We start from the raw sequence: 20,417 nt of genomic DNA on the forward strand, positions 1-20,417 counted from the left end.
TTGCAGCCCCCAAGTGGTCAAATGTGGGAATTACAACAAAACGTTGAGATGGAAGTGGAAGAAGTTGGGTTTAAAATCTGTAGACCATAAAATATTACAGATGAAATTGGCATCATCATCATTGTCATTCAGTCATATTGATGGTTTTCTTCAGGAGGACAAACTTGTGGGCCCAATGGGTGGTGTGGCGATTGCCTCACAGCAAGAAGGTCCTGAGTTTGATTCCACCACCTGGACGGGGCCTTTCTGTGTGGAGTTCAGTGATGCGAATAACGGCGTTACAAGTAACGGCGTTACAAGTAACGGCGTTACTAACGGCGTAACTGAGATGAGATTGCATGAGGGACACGTGCAGGCATTGTGCATATGTGATGCCACGTGAAAAACCTCAGTTGGCATCAATGTAGCTTGCCATCACCAGTGTGTGAATGTGTGTGTGAATGGGTGGATGACTGGATATGTAAAGCGCGTTGGGATCCTTAGGGACTAGTAAAGCACTATATAAATACAGGCCATTTACCATTTACCATTTATGACTTTTTCATATTTGCATGACAGTGATATAGGATGGATTACACAGGTATCAGTTGGGATCACCATTGTCTGTTCCCAGAAGTCAGTTTTACTTCACACAACAGAGGTAGAATGTACACTATCATCTTTATATATTCCTAAAACGTAGCCTGGTAGCTGATTAAAAGAATTTGTTGATACATGTACATATTTATTTAACTGTAAACCCTAACATTTATACCTTTCATGTGAACATAATCTGATTAATTCCAGCATTTCACATTCATAAATGTACTAATTTAATAGTTTTTCTTTTTTCCTTCTTTTTATTAGTAAGGATGTTATTGTGATATCTATAGAAAATTTAAAAAGAAATTTAATTAAATGTATTTTTGACATTTTCCCTGTTTCATCTGGTTTTTTTTTTAGCAAATTGTCATGGTTCCGAGTCTGATGACTCAGTGTTTTGTGAGGTTTTGGTTCTGTACTCCCTCTGTTCCAGTTCAGTCGGGTCTCTGTGTAAAGCCTGTGTCTCTGAGTCTGTGTCTCTGCATGTGTGTTGCATTTCCTGTTTTACTTTGAAGGTCTTTGTCTTATTTCAGTGTATTCAGTTTTGCGTGCTCCCCATCTCGTCTGTGTGATCAGTGTCAGCCATGTCTCCCAGCTATTTCTTCTTGGTCCATTTCACCTCTTGTATTTAGCGTCTGCATCTTCCCCTGCTCATCATTTCGTCGTCCCTCATTCTACACTCTGTGTTACGTCTGCCAGCTTACCTGCCTGTTTAGTTTATTTGTATTCTCAGTTTAGCTAGTTTTCTGTTTTTTCTGCAATCCAGGAATAAAGCCGAGTGTTTTTGAGTTACATTTGCCTCTGTGAATCCTGCTCTTGGGTCCACCATTCCCGCCTGCCTTCACACAGCTGTGACGCAAATGAACTCAACTCAGTCCTGAGTGAGGCGCCAGACACACCCAAGTAAGCAACCTCAATCAGAGCAGGGATACTGTGGCCCCACCTTGGACCAAGGCCTGGGGAGGGGCTTATTTCAAATGCCTAGTGGTCAGTCCTTAGCCCGTGGGACCACACCAGAGTACATTAGAGTTATATTAAGAGTAACAGACAATATGAATTTTAGCTGATGATGCTTAGATTCATTCACTAAATTCTACCGGTATACTAACTTTAAATTGTTAAGTATAAAGACAGTATCATCAGTACACGGTCAATGTATTATATTGTTGAATTCAGTTGTGCAGTAAACCTCAGATCAGCAGCAGCAGGTTAGCTGGTCACAGCCTGTACACAAAGAAAACTGCTGTTGCAATAGCGAATGTTGGTGTGTTTTCGAAATGAAGTCAAAGTATTTCTTTCTTCATACTCTCTTAAAAGCTTTAGTTAAATTGGAATATTTTAAGATATTACTAGTCATGGGCATCGTGCAATGAGTGTCTTTAAACAAAGAATTCAGGATTACAAACAGTGACTTGATAATTGGATTATGTGAAAGGACCAGTCTAAAAAAAGAGGTATATTTGAATAAAATACAGTTTAATAAACATCAACCACTAAAACACAAACCATAAAATAGATCACACCAGATAGAAATGGCGATAAAGCACTGAGATCATCTGAGGTAGCTTTCACAGCCTTCCACCCAGATGTCTCCTAACTTGACTTACATCAACATATTCCTGTTGGATTTTCATTCTCTTATTAGCTAGAGCTTAATTTAACAAAAGAATTCTTAGTTTTCTTAATTTACAGTTTACAGGCATTTAGTGAAATATTGCAGTAAACTATTTCTGAAAAAACAAACAAAATTAGTGCTGTCAGCGTTAATCTCGATAAAATGACGTTAACGCCATAACCGCATTAACGCGGCAAATCTCCGTTAGCGAGTTAACACGGAACGCCCCGTGCGTGGGGCTGCACGGTGCTAACGCTAACGTGTTAACAAGCTAACCGCACTAATGCGTTAACCAAAAATTTTAAAACAACTATCATTTCTTCACAGGTGAGCACTGCTTGGATGTAGACAACAGCAGAAGAAAACAAGAAAAAGCTGGATGTTCAAGACATGAAAGAATCCTCACCTACCCAAACAGTAAGCTACATAAACTGTATCTCTTTCTGCTTGTACCACTTAGAATTGACTACATCAGTGGGACAGCTCACATTGAAACAAAGTAAGAAAGGCAAGGCTGAGATGGTTTGAACAAAGAAGAAGGAATAGTGAATATATTGACAGAGGCTCTTTACATCTTTACAAGATGTGAAAAAAATTGGATTTAGTTATGATAACCAAAGATAATTTGCACATCACCTTTTTCTTCTTATTAGGGCTTAAAGTTTGCATTGTGAGGTGGGCTCTTTGAGTGAAAGACGGTTCACCACGGGGGGTGACTCATACTTGCAAAGAGACTTCAAGTTGTATAATTACCCTTAGAGTCTGGTTGTTCTGGGTGTACTCAGCCTCTTTGCCTACTTAGAGATGAGATACGCTTCAGCCCATCCGTGACCATGAATTGGATGAGCCGTCAAGAAAATGGAAACGGTTAGAGTCAGAAAGGTTAAAACAGGGTATATTGCCCTTGCGGCAACTCATTAGCCAATGAGGTGAACAGACAGTCTTCCCATAAACTGCCAGGGAATCTCACATGAACCCAAGATTTATTTCTTTGCAAATCAGTGTTGTGTGCCAGTCACAGGTAAACCCTTCCGCTCATAATGCTTCCAAATGTACTCAGTGATGGCGCTCTCTTGGTTAAGCTCTTTCCTGAACAAGATAATAAAACACTTGGGAGCCAAGTGACTGAAGAGGATGCTGAAGCAGGAAGTAAGGATGGCTGCACCTTCTATTGCTGGTTTGTACTTCCCTGACATGGTGAGATAAAGTGGGAGGAAGATAATCCAGATAACCATGAACAGCATCATACTGACAGTGATTAAAGAAGCATTTTTATACAAATCTGGCAGCTGTCTACCCTTGAATGCAAAAAGGAAACAAGTAAGGCCCAAGCAACCATTGTAGACTAACATGGCTGAACCCAAAAGTACCCAAAGGACGTCATCTCACACTGGTGCAGGATAGTTTTGCCCACTTGGATCTCTTGAGGAGTGGGTGGGTTGAAGATCAGCCATGACACTGATACGGCCACCTGGATCCCAAAGACAACAGTCACAAGCACCAGTGGTTGATTTAGCTTCTTTATCCAGGGCCCAATCGTCAGATCAAAGTTGAAGCCCAACAAGATTTGAAACAAGTTGGCCAGAATGCAAGAGATGCAGAGGGTAAAGACTATACCAAAGAGCGGCAAACCTACGCAGTTTAAGTTCTGAGTAGGTTTGTCAATGAAAGTGAACGTAAGGCAGAAGCCAGCCAGCAGGGACAGCGGGAGTTCTAAGATTGATTGCAAACAGAACAGCAAACACAACAGTAACAATGATCCCAGTGGCTGCCAGAGAACAGAGGATGATCGAGAAAGGATCAGACCACGGGAGAAACTCAACTGTTTTGTTCAAACACCGATCCAACTTTTTAGACGAATATTGCCTTTCACTGCAGGGTTTACACCTTGAACCTGCACAGAGAAAGACAAATAATATTTAAAAACATGAAGAAAGAGAAAATATTTTCTTATTCAACATGCAAAAGCCTAAATGTAGACAACTTGGTTTTAAACATGGAAGTTTAACTGTAATATCTGATTACAGAGCAGAAGTGTGAGAGTAATATTTGAAAATATTTGCAAATTAATGTAAAAACTGATATAGGATAATTATGGAAATGAGGTCACGTTTTTAACAAATATGGATTGCATTTATATAGCGCTTTTCGAGACCCTCAAAGCGCTTTACAATTCCACTATACATTCACTCTCACATTCACACACTTGTGGAGGCAAGCTACAGTTGTAGCCGGAGCTGCCCTGGGGCAGACTGACAGAAGCGAGGCTGCCATATTGCACCATCAGCTCCTCTGGCCAACACCAGTATGCAGTAGGGTGAAGTGTCTTGCCCAAGGACACAACGACCGAGACTGTCCGAGCCGGGGCTCGAAACGGCAACCTTCCGATTACAAGACGAACTGCCAACTCTTGAGCTACGATCGCTTTAATAAAAGCACTATAGTACTTTATGGTAATAATCAACTTTATAATTGTTATTTGATTTTTTTTAAAGAGTAATAACAATGTTTACATGCGAATCTGTTTTCTTAGAAGTACCTTTATCTTTGTTTAAGTTTCTGTGTCTTGTGTTTGAGCTGGTTTATGTGGCAAAACTGAATTTTAAAGGTTTATTGCTCAGGTATTAATAAAACCAGTGTCCAAATGGTAATAAACTATTCAAAAGTCAGTAGACGTTATTACTTTACTGTGAGTATGATGTGAGTAATTCTTGCAAATAAGTATCATAAATTTGCATTGATGTGACTATATAGGATTATTAAGCACAGCATAATTTAGATAATCATCATCTTACCTTTTCCAGGGGAAAACTCTCCAATCACACATGCAACACAACGTTGACAACACTTCCCCTCTGAAACTCGTATCCTGCTCCACAGGTTTGAGCAGTTGTAAGCGGACACCTTAAAAGGAAACAATTGCATTACTACATGATATAAATTATGTTGGGAAATAAATTCATGTTAGTTGTCCTCTCACCGTGTCATTTATCAGGTCTTTGAAAAGATATAATGGGATTTTAATTTTTCCATCTGGACTGTATTTCCCAATAGTTTCTATTTTTGCACCCTGTTTGAATTCAGACATGTTCCAGTATACGATATCATATCCCATCCTAGGATCTCCATCACTATTGAAGGATATGTGTGTGGTGCTCATGTTAAAGTTGACTCTTTGGATTTCTGAGAGAAACTGTAGAGATAAAACATTGTAAATCAACCAAACTTTTCTACAAACTAAAATATAAAGTTTAAAACATTTTTTTGTTTTACTGTTAGTAGGAAAAGGCTCTGCAACAATAACAGAAATATTGGTAACTTGTGGCAAGAAGTTAAGTTCCCAAAATCTCAGGACATTAAAAAATGATCAGCAGCGAGTTTCAAACCATTTAAAGCCATGAATGTGATGACAAATTTAAGGGTGCTCTTTGAAAAATATATTGCACAAGTTTCTATACAGGGATATGCTTGTGTAGTTCTCTTCCTGGTTTTGTGTATGTGATAGGGAGAGTGGAGGTGGGGCTCAGGAGGCAACACACCTGTTAGCAGTTGGTTAATTGTACTTTATAGAGGTTTGCTGCTAAACTTCTCACTCTCTTCTCCCCAACAAGCGGGAGACTGATTTTATTTATCCTTATTTTTTTGCAGATACCAGATACTCTTGAAAATCAAGCAAATTTATTATATAATCCTTTTTAGGGACAAATGTATAAAAATTATTTGTCAAAGACAAACAATTGATAATCAACAAGCTATCTTTACTGTACCTCTGAGGCTGTGAATTTGGGGCTATGTTCACACTGGTGGTTGTCCCACTTCAGCAAGCATCTGAGCCCCTCACCAATGACTTGAACAGCTAAATAGATCCTATAAGATTCATCCTGGTCGATGTAAGAAGCCAAGAAACTCGGTTCCAGACATTGTCTTTCTTCTTCAGACTGATTTGAACAAAGTGGATTCTGCGTCAGGTAATCTTCGAGAAGGGCGTTTTCAGTTCAATTAAACATTGAGATGACACAGTCTTTAAAGCCAGGCACCTCTTTCTGCTTAAATATGAACCCAAAAACTTCTCCTGCCAGCTCGATGCCTGACATTGCAGAGATCTTTGGAGAGCTGGACCATGCATCACTTGCAATCCACGTTCTGTTAACTTTGTGTTTAATAGCTGCTTCCAGGATGATTTCTGCATTAGTCTCCTTTGTGAAGAGAATGATGGCCTCAGCAGAGGAGTTTTTTATTTTTTCCAGTAGTTCATTCAGCTCAGTTTGGGTCTGGGAGTTGTTTGTCATAAAATCAGCTGACAAGAGGTGAACAAAGAAACTTCTTCACCAGCTCAACAATACCTCTTGCCTGATATTTATCGCTCTGCACTGTTCGCAGAAGCTTGAATCTGTCGCTGAGAAACTCACTAGTTGATGCATAACCAATCTGTTAAACAGACATAAGGAGATATTACAATACATCAGTTTCAACAGATATACAATCTAAAGATTTAGTTGCCAAAATCATTACATTTCTACTGGTCCTTATTATTATTAATGTCTCTTTGTGTTTCTAACTGAGCTTTGTAGGACAGTATCAAATGAATAGAAAACAAACCTGGGCAACTGATGACAGAGCAACAATTCTTGCTACAGCTATCGATACTTCCGAGTACCTTTCTCCAATCACCACCTTCATTTGGGGCTCTGATGGTAATAAACAGCTTCGTGGGTCTGACTGACTCTTCAGCAGCTCAAGAGTCGCTCTCACAGCGAGGCCAACATCTCCACAGGTGTCATAGATGTCGTATCCTATGGTGATGTTAGGTAGCTTGATTTTTCTGATGGCGTATATCATTACCTGACTGCGGAGGAACATTTGTACATCCTGTCCATGAAACAGTGCAATATTATGATTGTAACACTTACATTGTATTATTTTTTTTATTTACTTTAAATATCTATGTGGGATCTATATGTATGACTAAGCTGGTGCATGACGATTTAAAGGAAAAGCCTAACCTGTTACTTTGCACAGTGAGGGGTTGTTGTTTCCCTGTGAGAGATCTTTTGTTTGCATGGTTTGCATCCACCTGTTCTCCAATCAAAAAGGTTTATGCAAAGGATGACACAGTATATCTGAGTGATCACTGTTATGGGATTGGTTTCTTCAGGATGACAATGCAGATTGATGTGTTAGACATTTCTTTCCACCATCACCATCACAAAAGCACTAAAAACAGGGGAATATTGCTCAGAAGAATGGTTTTCATTCCTCCATTAGATTTTTGTGTCTATAAATGCTGGAGATGCAAAATGCATTTGATTTCCATCCAAGATATTTTGAGAAGAGGAAAAAACATATGCAGAGCTCAAATTCTAAGTAATCCAAAGGTATTAAGACTAGGTTTCAAGTTTTTTTTAATTGAAAGACATTACTGATCCAAACATGTGGTGCAGTTTTCACAGCAACCCATGAGAGGGCAGCATGTTTCATTTAACAACCTTCATTGAGAATTATATGCCAAATAGTACAATCCGTTTTACTTTAATGAAATCAATCACTAGAAATGCTATCATTCACTATAGCTAGAGCGCTGTTTCAATGATGTTGCAAAAACTGTTTCTGTTACATTCAGTATTGAAAGTGAGGATCATGGGACCTGATCAACTCGGTGAAAGATGTGAGGATTAAGCTATCGAACTCAAATCAAATTCCTTAAGTCAAAAGAAGTAAGAATGATATTATACATTATACAAACGCCTAATCTGTATTTTTTTATTTTCTTCTTTGGTATTTCTCAAAATAATATTTATAATATTCTATGCATTTTCATATATTTCCCACATTTATATGTAATTAATTAATTAGTAGGATTATTTTATTTTGTCACGTTATGTCCCACTGCACTGTTACAGGAAACTAAGAGCAGCTTTTGCTTTGAAACCGCCCTCCTATATGGATTGGGCCTCCGGTTCCCACGCCCTATGGGCCGTGGAGCAGATCATATAAAGACGTTACATCCAGCTGTAGCAGCGGACACCCAGAGGGCACCCTGAGGAGGACCGCAGAAAACAGACATGGCTTCATTAATGTGGGGACTGGTCTGCGTTATCGGCGTTGTCCTGGCACCGGGATCTTTAGGCACTTTCTCACAGCCCCGGTCGCACATTACGCCCCCAATTCCACGAGTGTCCCCGCAGGTCCCCCCGAAGTTCTATGGGCGCCTCGACGATAACAGATCTACTGTCCAAACCTCCGACGAAGCACTAAATGACGAAAAATTTCACCAGCACCAGGCGGATGATTTTACCGTCCAAGGAGTCCAGGAGCAGCGGAAGGCGCGAGCAGGTACCAACAACTACCTGACAGGAAGGACGTGATATCCATCCACCTGCTGTGGACGCAGTGTGCAATGGTCCTTTGCTCTCACTTTGTATATATTTCTTTATAATATAAATTCACAATAACAGTAGATAATTTCTTAACTTGGTTGTAACTGATTACTTTTTGAAACTTAATAGTTTCTTTATTCTACTTTTTATGTAGGTGACTTTTGAAACTAAAGTGAATTTAAATAGTGCTTAAAATATATGTCCAAAAACCTTTTTTAAAGCAAGCAATCTTTTTGTTACTACTAACAATCTGTTGTTTGTCTAATTATCTAGACAAACTAACAGTTTCTTTGCTTATCCATTATATTTTGATAATAATAAATAATTTTACGTTCAAGAAACGACTTTGTTTTGTTTATCTTTTATGTTTAACAACTTTTTTTCTGTATAGTTTAACAGTTTATCGGTTAACACGCCTTTCTTCTATTAAATGGTAATCTACTGTTTAACTCGTTTGTAACTAGTTTGTAAGTGTCTACCTGTACTGCCATACCTTTTTTTCTACTCACAATTTCACTTCAGTCATAGTTTCAGTTAGCTGCACTGTTTGTCACTCGCTTATTTTTATTACATACTATTAGCTAACGGTTTAATCTCTTTGGCATATATTTACTGAGTTGTTTTAACCAATTAATCATCACTTATCTATTGTACTAATTTATAATTCTGCTTATCCCTTCACTTACTGGTTAACTGCTCAGACTTGCTCAGATTCATTACCTACTTAAATTGTACGTTTCTAGAATCATTTATAGAAAAAGGTCATCGAAAATTATTTTTAGCATGACTGGTGTTTTGTTGCTTTTTCTTCTCTTTTTGCACTAAATTAAAGCAGCCAGAGCTTTAATTCTTTTCCCTCTTAACTTTTCTTTGTTGCTTGGCAAAGATGCTGGCACATATTCCACGTCTCAGCCACTACAAAAAAGTCCAAAGCTGCTTTCACCGCTGCAAGACAAAGCTGCACCGCTTGGATCCTGGAAGCCTGCTGGAGACTCCAGAGGATCCATCAGAACTAATGCAGGTACTAAACTGAAACATTAATAAATCTGTTTAATTTCTAGAATGAGTTTTGATTTGTGACTGAAAATAAAACTTTGCAGTAACTGTTGCAGTGCTTGTCTTAAGATAAACTGATTTTCATTAAAAACCACAAAAACATGCTATTTTTTTTCTTAAAGCAACAAGAACCAACTGCAGAAATCGACCAATAGATCTGGTTTTCATCATTGACAGCTCCCGCAGTGTACGTCCTGCTGAGTTTGAAAAAGCCAAGGAGTTCCTGGTGGACATGGTGGACAGTTTGGCCATTGGCTCTGATGCCACTCGAGTAGGCCTCGTCAATTATGCCAGCACCGTGCAAATCGAGTTTCTGCTGAACACATATTCTGACAAGTCCCATGTGAAGCAGGCACTGGCCCGTGTTGAGCCCCTTGCTTCAGGCACCATGACAGGGATGGCCATTAAGACGGCCATGGAAAAAGCTTTCACCATGGAGGCAGGAGCCCGAGCTGGCTCTGCAAGCATCGCCAAGGTGGCCATCATAGTGACAGATGGGAGGCCCCAGGACAAGGTGGAGGAAGTGTCAGCATCAGCACGAGCAGCAGGAATCGAGATCTACGCTGTGGGAGTAGACAGAGCTGATGTGGCGTCCCTCCGACTCATGGCCAGCCAACCTTATGATGACCATGTCTTCTATGTGGAGACTTATGGTGTCATAGAGAAGCTCACTTCCAAATTTAGGGAAACTTTGTGTGGTAAGGATGAAGATGATGATGATGATGATGGGAGTGAGGATAAACGTGTAGATCCTGGAAGTGATGATTACAGCCTAGATAGCAGGAAGGAGGGTAACAGAATAAATGAGCATGATGATAAAGGAAACAACGGTACGTCAGAGCCATCCTTCTTTTATTCAGCTGTGATTGTATGGGCAGCACCATAGAGGGAATCTCCATTCTAAAGTTACAGTCCTCTTCTTTAGAACAAGGACAAGGTAACTAGTGATTTACCTCCAAAAAGGGCATCATTAACTATAGCCATTCAGATGGAGAGAAAGTAAGAATGGTGTTGATGTTGCCGGAATTAAACACGCACAAGTTATACTAACCAACTTAAAAGAGAAGACCAACCTCCTGTCACTGGTTGATCTGCTGACTTGGAGGAAACTCGAAGTACTTTGATACCTTAAAATGGTTGAAACCTGATATGATGCTGTCTTTATTTTCACAGAGAGCGTGCTCCGCTTCACATGCAGCATTGCAGTTTGCGCCTCATGACATGTGCCTTGCTTAGTTACCTGCAGGCCTGCTCAGGTGCTCTCCAATTATGGCCTTCGCAGCCTCTCACATGAAATTAATAGCCACGTATCATAAAAAGTAAAATAATTATTTTATTTGAGTAAAATCATTTTAAGTGGAAATTTCAAGGTTTTTCAGTTAAAAAAACAGTTGATATAAAAATGCCAAGCTTAGTTTCTCCTTCCAAATTGTGGTTCCACACAAACTAACAAAGTCTATTTCTTATGCTAGCCATGCACCATTATACATTATGTCAAACTTTGCAAGACTTTTAACATGCTTTTAATATGCAAATATTTGTGTTTGGATTTTATCTGTTTGACTTGTACTTCATGGAATTGTCTTTTTTTAAGTTCTGGAAACTTGAATTTAAAAACACCTCTTTCTTCACAAATAACTCTTTGCTATAACATCACTGTAGCTGAAGCACAGAGATGAATCTAATTTGCATGATGCAGATTGCTAGAAGCATACTTGCAGCATACTAACATAGATGCGCAACACAAAATAATTGATTTCAATGAATCACTAGACCTAAGCCAATCAGACACTGGAGTGTTTCTTTTCAGGTTTGGAGCCATGTGCTCAGGGACACAACTGCCAGCATATTTGTGTCAACAGTGGCGACTCTTACAACTGTAAGTGTCGCCCGGGCTACATCCTTAACCTGGACATGAAAACATGCTCACGTAAGAGTCTTTATGTTTTTCTTCACATTTATATCCATTGTTTAACCTTTTTTCTTTTTTTACCATCCCCCCAACAGAAACATGCATTGGTGTCCTGGATGTTTGATTTGTTTTCTTATAATCCACTGGGAAAGATTTAATAAAAGGCATTTTTTGTAAACTTTCAAGGGCATTATAACCATGTGGTATGGGTAACTAACTGGTCAAACCACGTTATAGTATATGAAAGATCTAATTTTTTACCTATATTCTTTCCTATTTTTCTATATTTACCAGGCTTATTATCTAGCTGTAGTTTCTTTGTATAACCTTTAAATATAATCACAATAAATCCAACTGCCTCAAATATGATGATATTTGAAGAACATACCAAACAAAAGTCATCTGCAGTGACAATGTGAATTATACCTTATATACTTTAAGCATTTTATCTGCCTCACTTTCATATTCTTCCTGTGCATGAACAGAGGCATTGGGAGTATATATAAACTCATATTTACTAAACTTGAGAGCAGAACATCCATGACTATTGTGTTTAGTACAGTGAACTCATCTGCTGGCTCATACTTGGATCATCCACTGATCCGGAGACTCTCTTTGATCCAGGCCCATCTGGGTGCTCACATTACAAGGAATTTGGAAAAAAGTTCCTATAAAATAAGATGATTCTAAGGGGGGTAGGTTGAAACTTTATTTCAGATTTGATTTATTTTATATTGAATGATATTAAAACTGAAAATTGCAGAGAAGGAGGTGCAGGAAGCATTTGTGTTGTGCTAACAGTCATTAAGAATGGATCATTTTAAGGAACTGTTAATTTTATCCAAGTCAAGAGGTCGGTTTTAGAGCTTTGTTACTGACAAAGTAGATGGATTTATATGCTTTATTGCATTAATTTTGGATGATTGTGGAAATACTTTTTTTAAAATATCTTGAGCTGTTCATCTGTTTTGTAAATGGATGGTTCATTAAAGCTGATCCGTCCCAGGTATACTTCCCAGGTTAAAGCCCACCCATCTACACTAAGGCGGATAAGTAGCAAGCAAAATGGATAGATGTATGAAATAATTTTTTTTAACCATATGAAATTTGGATTTTGGCTGTATGCGTCCCATCTACCACAGTAGTAGACACAACTAAAACTTATATTTTTTAACTGTAATCTGGATAAGAAAGGAAAACTTATTTCAAAATTTCACATGTTGTGAAACTCCTTTTGAACATTAGCTGGTTTGGGCACTTTGTTCTGAAGACACACACACTGCATACCAACTCTTGTTACTAATGTTTTGGGTTGCTCTAAATAGATTAGGACAAACACTATTCAGCACAAATTAAATAAGCAGGGCATGGTGAAAGCCTGCATTAATGAGCGGCACAAACTCTAATGGGTGCAGAAAAGCCTTCTTAGCTGTTATTTGTAAACTGAAAACTCTTTCACTCAAACGTGAATGCGTGTTTCTTTCCAGGTTCAGATCCATGTGCCCGGGGAAATTACTGCCAACACATTTGTATCAACAGTGATGACTCGTACACCTGCAAGTGTCGAGTTGGATATGTACTGAATGCGGACCAGAAAACATGCTCACGTAAGTATATGATTTTTTTTATCAATTGATTTGCTTTTGAGAATTCATATTTATTAATAATGTTGTTAATTGTGCTGAGTTTGATTTTTGGGTTTGGACATTAAAAAAACTCACCTTAACCTTTCAGCACATTGTATTTCCCATGGTCTGGAAGTAAGTAAAATCTATCCCGACCTTCAGACTTTGGCCTGTCAGGTGAATATTAGAAACCAGTACTAAGAAGAAGCACACATAAGAACTGATGTTTCCTCTCATTTGATTGAGATCTGTGGTCAAATCACAGAGCAAACAGTTTAAGGGAGACTTCAAGCTAAGGCATCGAGCACATGACAGCGCCTGTAATAAGCGCCACAAGTTCAGGAACTGCTGCTGTCAATAGAGATTCTTACCTTGGTATGTATCAAGATGGGTTAATGTTGAATGCAGACCAGAAAACATGCAGATGTATGCCAGGGGTGAAATTTCCAGGGGGGTTAGGTGGGTTATGACCCCCCCCCCCCCCCCCCCCCCCACACACACACACACACACACACACACACAAAGTTACGAGAAGATGTAAGTGCGTGAATCGTGAATCGCAATTCTCCATATGCACGTCGCTCAGTTTATGTAGGGATGGCCAGATGAGGACATTAAGCTGGGAGTGCCAGCTTAATTTAACATTTATTTATAAAATACTGACCCATAATAATGTTCAGGGGCTAAAGATACAAGCAACTGTACAAGTGACTCTTTTCAGATTTGTGATATGTGACCAGAAAAATGAGTGCAAACATATTTGTGCCAGTGATAATGATCCATACCTCTGCACATGTCATGAGGAATATATGTTAAATTCAGATCAAAAACATGTTTACGTAAGAATAAATTTTATATAATGGGCCTTTGTGATCAAGAAATTTTGTTTTTCATGCTCCCAGAATAAGGATGAGGTTGTTTGTTGTTATTATTTTTAATGGCAGCAAGTTTGGTAGACAGGAACTGACAGACCAAAGGGTAAAATATTTTTAACTCACTTTGGCAAGGACTGCATAAAGCTAATATTCTCATGTATTGTTTACTGAACTATTCTGTTTTGGTCTTTTAACATTAACTCTAAAAGGCAAAATTGCCAGTCACCAAAAGGCCAAAGCTTAGCTCTGATTATATAAAACATCACATCACGTGTGATCTCTTTTCAGGTTCTGATCCATGTGCCCACGGTCATGATTGCCAGCACACTTGTGTTAACAGTGATGACTCATACATCTGCAAATGTCGAGTGGGATATGTATTGAATCCAGATAAGAAAACATGCTCACGTGAGAACCTGGATCCTTACAATTCAGATGTGTCTTGGTTTTGCTTCAGAGTCTGCTTTGTTGAACTCTGTGACTGAACCAGGTAGATGTTAAAGTTTTTTTCTTCCAGGTTCAGATACATGTCCCCAGGGACATGACTGCCAGCACATTTGTTTCAGCACTGGTGATTCATACATGTGCAAATGTAAAATGGGATACACATTGAATCCAGACCAGAAAACATGCTCACGTAAGAAACTTAAATCTCAATATGTTTGTTTTTCATAAACTAAAGGAGAGTTTTTAACAATAGAAGTGGATTGGATCGTGTCATCAGTATAAGTCAGTCAGATGTGGAGCTGTTTCTTTACAGGGTTGGACTTTTGTGCAAAAGGACATGATTGCCAGCACATTTGTGTCCACAGTGACGATTCGTATCTCTGTGAATGTCACGTGGGATATGTTTTGAATGCAGACCAGAAAACATGCTCACGTAAGACTTTTCAGTATGTCTGTTTGGTATCAGTGGTGTGATCCAGCATTTCAAAGCATGCCCACAAAACTGCTGTACTTCACCAGAGTGTAGTTTTTCATCTTTAGTGTAGCAAAACTCATCATCTCTTGTACACATGGTCTATTGTTCTGATCTGAAATTACTTCTATTCTTTCAGTGAAAGATTTAAGAGATTTGAGTTACACAGCTCTCTGCGCTTCCCTGACTGAACACCATCAGTTAGAAGTGAAAAAATGTGTATTCCTGATCAGTTGCAAGTGATTGTCAGTCACTGTGAAACTGATTGCTACATGCCACTCGCTAGAGATAACTGTGTCGTGTGAGGAGTTGGTGAGGGGTTTCTGAAGGTTGCTGGTAGTCTCTAGTATTAAATAGGCTGCAAAGAGTTATATGGTGCTGTACCAAAAACCTCTTAGTGATTGCTCTAGTTTCTTACAAGTTGCCGTGACCACCAGTAGACTTGAGGTGACTCCTGTTGTGATTTGATGCTGTATAAATAAAACTGAATTGAATTGACTTGTCTGCAAATAATCTTAAACTGCTCACCAAGTGATAGAGATGTGTGATTTGATGCAAACTTGAAATAAAGACTGTTTTCCTTCAAAGTAAGATTTTAACATTTTCTAATTTCACTGCAATTTGGAGAGTAAACAGGGAGTGTTTGCAGACAGGTCAAAATCTTTCATGCAGACTGTGGGCAACCATGGCAGTTGGCTAGCAAATCACAAAGAGGTTTTTGGTGCAGCACAATCTTTTTTTCTTATTTCATCTGGCAACAGTCAGGAAATATTTGCCAATTGGCCGGATAACACACATTTTTCCATAGTAACTGGTGGTTGGCAGTGGGCTACTGACTGGTATCTAAGCCTATGTGATTGAGGCCTAACCAAGTATTCTTTATACAGACAACTGATTATTTGTTTTATCATGAGGTGCTGAGGGGATGAGTGTTTCTTTTCAGGTTCCAGTTCAGATGCGTGTGCCCAGGGACACGACTGCCAGCACATATGTGTTAATAATGGGAATTCATACATCTGCAAATGTCGAGTGGGATATGTGCTGAACGTGGATCAGAAAACTTGCTCACGTAAGAAAGATTTGTTTTTAAATTTCTTAGAATATTTTGTTATGCCATAAAGATTCAAGAAATTGTGGAGCAAATGTATTATAGTCTAAGGAGCTTGGAAAGAAAGGTACAAAACAAAAGTATTATACATGATATATAATGCTAGAAAAATGATTCAGGGGGACCTAATGTTAATGTGTCATCAAAAAGTTCTGTGACACCTCTCATAAAAAGCTCATAAGAATGTACATTTGTACAGTTTCTGCTTTAAAGTAATCTTCTTGTGCACCTCAGGTCTGCCTCCAGCCCATCTGTGACATATGTTAGGTTTCAAGCCAACCAAGAGGCTGTAAGGGCCTTCACTAGTATCACCTCTTGGTTGGATGGTGCCTGTAAAACACACCTAGAAGCAGCATGAGATGCTTTAACTCGAATAACATTTTAAGGAAGTGGACAAATTTGCAGAGAACTAATTTGGCAGAATTGTTTGGTGATCAAGAATTGGCTCCTTCTTCTTAATCCAATGTGCATGGGTACATGCTGGCACAATGGCAGGCATTGTGAATGTCCCTGTGAATGCCAGAAAAATAACAAAAGTCCTTATGGTTGTACTATTAACCTGAAGCCTGTAGGTTTTGATACTTCAGACCCTCCGCTGTTGTTAATAAGAGCTAGGTTTTAGAGGCGCCAGCTCTTATCAACAGTAATGATTCCCAAAATGAAAGTCTGGTCAGTTTAACAAAGAATTGGATGTTTGCTCTCTGTGCATACTTGAGGTTCGTTTTGAAAGTGCAAATTCAATCTGGCACGTCGTCAGAACGGGAGTGACCGAAACTTAACAGTGGCATTTGACAAGAGGTGCATAAGAAGATAATCTTCAGGGGAGGTCAGCCAAATTTAAATGGATTTCTCTCCAACTGAGTGGGAGTGGATAACTTTTTAAGCCATGCCTCGTATTATGAGAATGAGAACAAAGCTGCGGTTGACAGAATAACCAAGTCAATTAATATTATTGCAGGTTCAGATGCTTGCGCTCAGGGACATGACTGCCAGCATATTTGTATCAACAACGGTGTTTCTTACACATGCAAGTGTCGAGAAGGATATGTGTTGAATACAGACCAGAAAACATGTTCCCGTAAGAATTTTACCTTTTTGTCAGCATAAATCTTCAAGCCTAGGTTTTCTGTAATGTGCAACTGATATGGTGGATATGCAATATTGTTTTACTAAGAGATGTGGCACATGGTTTCGGTAAGCCCTCAAAGGTGAGATGCCAGTATTATATTTGTATTTACAGTCATATTCTCTGACAGTGTCTATAGGCTTCACTATTTTCCTAAATGGAATTTGTATGTAAAAATCTGGATGAGCTCAAAGATTTATACCTATTATGTGATCCCTGGTGTCTGAGTGATTGGAAAACCCACAGGTTCTACCACATCTATCTGAGCACCCACTTTACCTGAGGGTAGGGAGGACATTGCTATTTAACATAAGCATTGACATGAGTGATATTTGTTATATGCCTTATGGATAATTTACCTAATGCAGTGGCAACATAGACTCCATCTGACCAACAGTTAATTCTGGTCATTGATGCTGTTCATGTTTGTTGGTCATAGCGATGGCCTATTGGTGTTTGATAGGCTCACCTCTGGCAAATTGGAGTCATAGAACTGAACATGTTGACTGTATTTGTTCTGTTGGTGCCTTTTGGAGCATTTTAATTGAATTAACCTACAAAGGATATAACTTGCTTTGTGATGCAGACCAAACGAATAAAGAAAAATCTGAAATGTACAGACCTGTACAGTTTATGGATGTAGACTACTAACCAAGCTTAATGGCATTAGCCAATAACTCAGCCCTCCTTCTTTATTTGTCAAAAAACAAAAAAGAAAAAACTCAACCCCCTAAGCAAACAAACAATCAAACATCAGCAGTCAAAACCCATGAGTAACAGCACATGTCATGCCATCCTTTATATACAGTCTATAATACAGATATAATAAATTCCATTGTATCTGCTTGGGAACATGGTCAAGCCTATAATACTGAATCTTCCCATTTAAGTTTACATTTTTTTGCAATGATATCTATGTATTAATGTTTTGTGTTTTTCATTTTGCATCCTTCATTTTGTGGAAAAGTCTACAGCTAACGAAGATCAGTGGCAAGCATTACATGTGCTGGTCCAGCAAAGATTATGACATGAGATGCTGGAACTGGAGTGGAAATTTTGTGATGGAGAACTCTGGCCCAACTAAAGAAAAATCTTTGACTGGAGTTATTACCTGTTATTACTGTTTCTTGTTTTTTGTTTTTTTTTTCATTGCTATTTGTAGTACATATATGTTGTACATGTGAATAGTATTTCTTTAAGCATTGATTATATGTCATGAAATCCATGTTTATGATCTGATCTCCCTCACAAAGGACAAATCATGTTGGTTCTTCTGATGCATATCATCTTATCAATAACCACCAACTCTTTTTATTAAAAATAACATCTAAGATTCATAAGATTTATTAATCTTTAAAACAGTTTACTTATTGAGCACTGATTCTTTGAAAGGTTTAAAACATGTTGGTTGCTGCTGTTGATCCTTAAACAAGTGGAGAGCTGAGAAGACATGAAAAAACACCTGTGATATTATTTGACTGTCTCAATAATTTTATTTTACTCTTTCAGAGGAAATGAGGAGTGAAATAACCGAGGATGCCTGCATGTGTGAAGCTCAGATTGTGTTCCAGAAAAAAGTACAGTCAACCATTCAGGAGCTGAGCAGAAAGCATATCCTTTTTCTTAAAAATGTGATAACTGCATGAAAGAAATATCTGTCTTTACTTTGTGTCTCAGCCCGAGCCAAACTATCTTAGCAACTGAAAAAACTGAGCAGGGGCATTAAATATCCTGATATATTTTTTTATAGAAATACGTCATTTTAAATCAAAATTTCATTGTTTCAGTAACACAAATGAATAAATTTTAAAAAAGCATTTATATATTTCACACACCTGTCCCATATCCTTGTTCCACTAACTGGTGATTGGTACCATATCTTGATGTTCTTCCAGAAATGATAAAAAACAGTACCATCAGTTCTACTCAAAGGTTCTACTCAAAGACACAAGGATCTCCCGGTGTTTCAAATCTAAACAAAGTAGGGAGGCTAATGTTGCTCCCATGAAACTGAGTATTCAAATCTCGAACAAGATTTGTTGTTAATTCATAAAAACAGGACAAACTTTGTCTTCTCATGTAAACGGATTATGTTTCCATGCAAAAGAGCCCACTCAGTCACTTCAAGGTTAAGTCAAAACTTGCTTTTTCTTTGACTCTGTGTCTCACTCGATGAACTCTCAGACAAAGTGAATCAGATTGAAAGCCACCAGCAATATTAAGAGCATCAATACCATCAGAGGACAAGTGCAGGGCATGCATTACATCCAGCTTCACGACCCATGGGAGTCAACCTGTAAACATCTGTAAACTGGAATGTTAACATTTCAGTGAAAGTGTGCGTGGTTTTGATTTTTGTCATATTAAATATGATTATTTTTTTTAATTTGCTGCCCAATCTGTTTTTACTTCTTGCTGTAAAGTCAGGTAAAACTGGTGTACATGTTTACATATACCTGGGTTCCTATTCAAATATGGATGACAACTTGTTTATCAACATGTAGTCAACTAAACATCTCTGCTTCTATAATTGTTGTTTATTGAGTAGACAGCCTATTACTTTCCTATTGTGCATACGCTACTTTGAGAGCTTTTCTATGTCCGTGCAGTGTAGCTCTTGGCAGAACACTAAGCCTCCATAGCAGAAAAATATAAGCTAATCTCTTATGTAACAAGAGTTTTATAGTTGTCCGTCAGATTGCAGCATTCTAAAAAAGACCAAAAATGAAGGCTGATTCAACAGGCTTATGGCATGTTACATCACAACGATTTATTATACCCCTCCCTTTGATACCTGGATTGTTTGATAACCTTTTTATTATGATTATAATTATTGTTTTGCTTGCACAAATGTGATTAGTAATTACTATTTTGTTTGAAGGAGATGGAAAGTAGTTCAAAGAGTTTAAGTATTACCAACTCTTCCAGTACTTTGCACACTTGGCCATGAAAGTCTGTTTTCGTGAAAAGTTTTAAAAACCTGACTTACTCTATATACATGTGCTGTTTAAATAGACGACCATGTGCATGACATAATGTATATTCGTACTTAACTGTCTGTATATTGATTTTGTAAAGGGTATTTAGTGGCAAATGAAAAATAAATTTTCTGAAACAAAGGATTTAAAATTTCTTATATTGTGTTATTTACAAATTTATCATTCATTTTAACACTTTAACTGTCTGATAATAATCTTTATCAGACAGTCTATGATCAGGAAA

At 38.2% G+C, this 20,417-nt stretch overlaps 1 protein-coding gene and 1 pseudogene across 1 annotated transcript; one reads left to right on the forward strand and one right to left on the reverse strand.

Annotated features, from left to right (window-relative positions):
- Positions 1-3,195: 3,195 nt before the first annotated feature.
- Positions 3,196-7,258, reverse strand: LOC146611998 (G protein-coupled receptor family C group 6 member A-like; annotated as a pseudogene).
- A 1,001-nt stretch (positions 7,259-8,259) lies between these two features.
- On the forward strand, positions 8,260-19,417 carry LOC146611999 (uncharacterized). Its single transcript, XM_085342768.1, has 12 exons — positions 8,260-8,530; positions 9,461-9,595; positions 9,753-10,328; positions 11,441-11,560; positions 13,030-13,149; positions 14,331-14,450; positions 14,560-14,679; positions 14,803-14,922; positions 15,905-16,030; positions 17,028-17,147; positions 18,705-18,806; positions 19,365-19,417. Exons 1-12 carry the CDS (start codon positions 8,260-8,262, stop codon positions 19,415-19,417), a joined length of 1,983 nt encoding a protein of 660 aa, XP_085198894.1.
- Positions 19,418-20,417: the final 1,000 nt, after the last annotated feature.

Source organism: Diplotaxodon limnothrissa, linkage group LG19, assembly GCF_057381915.1.
Source record: "Diplotaxodon limnothrissa isolate DT_005_m linkage group LG19, D_limnothrissa_male_GT1.1, whole genome shotgun sequence".
Taxonomy (NCBI): domain Eukaryota; kingdom Metazoa; phylum Chordata; class Actinopteri; order Cichliformes; family Cichlidae; genus Diplotaxodon; species Diplotaxodon limnothrissa.

Coding starts and splice junctions, on each gene's coding strand:
- LOC146611999 (XM_085342768.1), top strand. CDS start 8,260: ATGGCTTCATTAATGTGGGGACTGGTCTGCGTTATCGGCGTTGTCCTG. Junction 13,150..14,330: donor GGACCAGAAAACATGCTCAC/GTAAGTATATGA, acceptor ATCTCTTTTCAG/GTTCTGATCCATGTGCCCAC. Junction 16,031..17,027: donor GGATCAGAAAACTTGCTCAC/GTAAGAAAGATT, acceptor ATATTATTGCAG/GTTCAGATGCTTGCGCTCAG.